A 4,279-nucleotide genomic window follows, 5' to 3' on the forward strand; every position below is an offset into this window, starting at 1 on the left:
GTGAAGTGTTGTCTTGGCAAGTTGTCGCCACATCATTCCCAACATTGTATAATCAACACAGGTTGTGTTGTGTGAGTGGAAGTGAGATGGGATCTCATGTCTAGGAGTTCCTAGGCAGAAGTTGCATGAGTAGTGTCGAGGTTATAAGGCGTAAACCAAGGGTTTGCTGGAGGTCTTAGTTTAAGGCGTAAATCCTAGGGTTTGCTGGAGGTCTTAGTAACTAGAGCTATTAGTGGATTTCCTTCCTGGATTGGTATCCCCCAGAGTAGGCAGTTGGCTGAACTGGGTTAACAATTACTTGTGTCATTTATTTATTCTCTGTCAGTTTTTATATGTTATATAAGATGTGCCAACAATAGAAAACAACATTATTCACAAAGTAGTTGTTGGGACATCTTAGGCAACATCATTCTAGTGATACCAGAATTTCAATATTTACAAACAGTTTGTTCCCACATAAATACCACAAGGGTTAGGACAACATTACTTTCAAAACGAACTACATTCTCCTTATTCTCCCTAAATATTTGAAACATTTAAATGTACAGTGTTAGATATCATATACATTTATTAAACCGACCAACAAAAATTATCTAATCAATAACCGAAATCTTATTCTTCAAATACCCGGAGGCAACATAGGAGATCTCCATAAAATTTGTAGTAACTTCTCGCCGCAATCAATTTACCACAACTGTTTTCTAACCTAAATGTCTCCTTCTTATAAAAGGAATCTTAATTTTATTTATATATTTACAACAATTAACTACTCACACTATTCACATAGCCACATTTCAAGGCCTACGTCATTAAATAGTTTTCACTATTTCACCCATATTTTTAACTTCATATTTACTTTTCGTTTATAACATTAAAAAATTATTGAAAACATTTATTTCATTTTTTTTCCTTCTTATATACATTATTCAGATTTTTAAAATTGCCAACATATTTTTTCTTTATTTTTTCACCTTTATATTTTATTATTAACCAATAAATCTATATTCTATAGTACATATTCTGGAGCGGCAACGCCGCTCCTCCCGTGCGTCCGCACGGGTATCCAGCTAGTAATAATAATAATAATAATAATAATTGACAAAAGGTATAATTGACAAATCGTATCCTTAAAACACAAACTGGGCAGTTGATTAGAAACGCTAAATTTGATGGAACTGAACACTTATAAAAAAAATGGGGGAGTAATATTTTATGTAATCAATACATTGGCCATTTTTTTGGAATGTATGACCATCAATACCATCAACAAAATCTATATTTATACCTATATATTAATACGAAAATCTACTATTTTTTGTGACTCTCACGGAACTTGTGTTTTTACTAATATATTATGTTATCTTTTTTTTTTAATAATTTTACTGGTTATATTCATATTAATACGGGAACCCTTTTTTTGTTATATTTACGGGCATTATATTTTTAATCTTATATTAATAAAGTTGTTTATTTTTTTTTTTTTTATAATTTTACGTATTATACTCATATATTTATACGGGGACATAATCTTTTGTGTGAATTCTGCGGGACCTATGATTTTTCTCTTATTAATAAGGTTTCCTGATCTTTAATAATTTATGTAGGACCTAAATTTATACTCAGATATTAATGCGAGAACCTATATTTTTTTCTGATTTCTACGAGACTTTATATTTTTAATCATATATTAATAAACTTGGAAATACCTGTGGATTTTCCCGAAAACCTCAAATCCACAGGAAATAACATCTTAGTGTAAAATTTGCAGGTAAATCCTTAGGAATAGCTGTGGATTTTTTTCCGCATGAAATTTGCAAATTTCTAGTAGTGTTGTTATCAATGATTGTTGGAATAATGCCTGAAAAATCATGATTGACAGTTAATATCAATTCATTTCAATATCGGCCATTACGAAACGCTAGCTTCCATGCCTGTTAATGTCAATTCATTCCAATTAACTTCATTTGTAAATGTATTTGGATAGAATAATACAAAAAATTATTGTCAACATTTTTGGGTTACTTTTCTTTACAAGTTTTTTTTTGAAAAATAGAAATGCATTTGCAACTTTTGAAAATTTAACCCATTTGCAAAATTTAAAAAAGGGTCATGCTAACTAGTGCCCCCGGGGCACTAGTTAAGGATACAAAAAAAACAATTTTTGCATTGGAAATGACACTTTTTATATTTTACAAACATTGACTACACAAGTTTCAATGTAATTTTACTATAATTAGTATCCTTAACTAGTGCCCCGGGGGCATTAGTTAGCATTTTCCTTTTAAAAAATTAGGTGTCAATTTACTAGGTCTTGTTAGGTCAATTTGGAAATTTTAAAATTTATAGGACTTTTTTTTTTTTGCAATTTGCAAAATTTTTGTTTTTGCCAAAAGAATAAATAAATACAAAGGAATAAATTCAATTTTTAAATACAAAAAAAAAACAAAATTATAACCTTTTTACAAAATATATTAACATTTTTTTATTATACAATCATCAACTTTCTGAAAATAAAAAAAAATATATTAAAACTTTTTTATATAATCCCCTTCACCAATGTCCCACTTAACTCTTTCGGACCTAACTTCAGTTTTATATCAGAAGATACCCATTCCAAATGTATACTTGTCCGATATGGGATTCCAATGCTTCTATCTTAACTTTTATTGTCATACCTTCGTATTTATAGTAGATGATATAAGCATCCTAGTAGTAGTAACAATGAATAACAAGGAAATGATAACATTTCTGAGAATACAACTCAATTTTTCAACTCATAAAAATTGGAATTTCAATTATGTTGCTCTGGAAAAAGATTATCTATTTTCATCAATTGGAATTTTGCATAACACATCAATTTTACTATTGGCTTGAATAATTAAGTAACTCCATGTCAAATTCTTCTTATGAATAAATAATCCTTATTTATACAACCACATTACATATATCTTCTATGGTAAAAGAAAGCTAAATATAAACTTGAGTGCTCAAATCTCAGGACACAAAATTAAAACTTGGTGACAACACAAAACACAATGGCAAGAAGAGAAAGAACAAAGTTGAATGAGACTTTAATGGTGCTTCCATCAGATGAGCCACCGTTTGTTGATGGGACACTTTTTGAACCTCCTCCTGCTGCAATTTACCAAAACTATGTCACCAAAAATATAGTACTCTATTTTCATAGCACAAAAACTAATTATGATTATTTATGAATTAATTAATTTAGTGTACTAAACATAATATATACCTGAGGGAAAGTTTGAAGGAGAAGGTGTTATTGAGCCTTCAGGTGATTCAGTTGAAGAATCAGTTGGTGAATCAACAGGAGACCCCACTGGAGAACTTGAACTTGAAGGAGATATTGGTCCATTTCCACCTAAATTCATACCATCACAATAAATTAATTAACGGTTTAACACTAATAACACTTCAGATCGAAGACGTATCCGAGTGTCCAACTAACACACGTTGTTGTCCAACACTGACATATGTATTTACATTAAATCACTTTCATTATTTCAAATTATTATTGCTATCTATGTGTTAGTATTGTGTCGTGTCCAATTTTGTGTCTATGTTACTCCGACATTTTTTTACATACCTTTGCACTGACTAACAGGTGGAGTTTGAACTTTACAAGCAGAAGGGAGAGACAGAGCAAGAGTTTGATTTATGGTAATTCCAAAAGAAGAGCCACCACCATTAAGCAAGGAGCAGAGACACTGTGGAGAAGATTGAACTACAGTTGAAAGTTGTGAGCAACATGAAGCTGATGGGTTTGATGAACTACCCATTATGTAGTTTAGACAAGGGCTCAAGTTAGTGAGTGTAGAAGTACAGCTTGATTGGGCTTCATTTTGAGTCATCATATTGGCCACTAGGATCATAACTAGACATAGGACATACCCTTTAAATGCCATTAGTCCTTTTTGATATATTTGTTATTTGGTGATACTGATTAATGTTTGAGTGTTAATGAAAGAATAGGTTATTATATATACTATAGAAGTTCTATTTGGTCAAAAGAAAGGAAAAGGACAAGTAAATGCAGGTTGCCTACCGTTGTGAATTATATGACCCTCTTGTGTTGAACATATAAAGGAAAACTTTTTTCCTTTAAATGGAAGTGTTTATTGTTACAAATTTTAATAAAAAATTAAATGTATTAATGAAATTGTTGCGGTTTACTAACATTATATTGATCCGAGTTTCATTTATTTAGTAAGGTATCGGTTCGAGTCTTGTAGATAAATAAATGAGATTAGAAGAGACTTCA

General features: G+C 30.6%; 1 protein-coding gene across 1 annotated transcript; it reads right to left on the reverse strand.

The window, feature by feature from the left end:
* Window positions 1–2,878: 2,878 nt before the first annotated feature.
* Window positions 2,879–3,970, reverse strand: LOC123885557 (non-specific lipid transfer protein GPI-anchored 5-like). The gene is made up of 3 exons (XM_045934839.1): window positions 3,605–3,970; window positions 3,251–3,379; window positions 2,879–3,135 (listed from the first exon to the last, which is right to left on the reverse strand). Exons 1-3 carry the CDS (start codon window positions 3,921–3,923, stop codon window positions 3,008–3,010), a joined length of 576 nt encoding a protein of 191 aa, XP_045790795.1. The 5' UTR covers window positions 3,924–3,970; the 3' UTR covers window positions 2,879–3,007.
* Between the last annotated feature and the right edge of the window lie 309 nt (window positions 3,971–4,279).

The sequence above is a fragment of the Trifolium pratense genome, linkage group LG1 (assembly GCF_020283565.1).
Source record: "Trifolium pratense cultivar HEN17-A07 linkage group LG1, ARS_RC_1.1, whole genome shotgun sequence".
Lineage (NCBI taxonomy): Eukaryota > Viridiplantae > Streptophyta > Magnoliopsida > Fabales > Fabaceae > Trifolium > Trifolium pratense.

Excerpts from the sequence above, each read along its gene's own strand:
- LOC123885557 (XM_045934839.1), bottom strand. The coding sequence starts at position 3,923 with ATGGCATTTAAAGGGTATGTCCTATGTCTAGTTATGATCCTAGTGGCC. Across the intron at positions 3,380-3,604 it reads ACCTGTTAGTCAGTGCAAAG|GTGGAAATGGACCAATATCT; the intron begins GTATGTAAAAAA and ends GTATGAATTTAG. Across the intron at positions 3,136-3,250 it reads TCCTTCAAACTTTCCCTCAG|CAGGAGGAGGTTCAAAAAGT; the intron begins GTATATATTATG and ends GGTAAATTGCAG.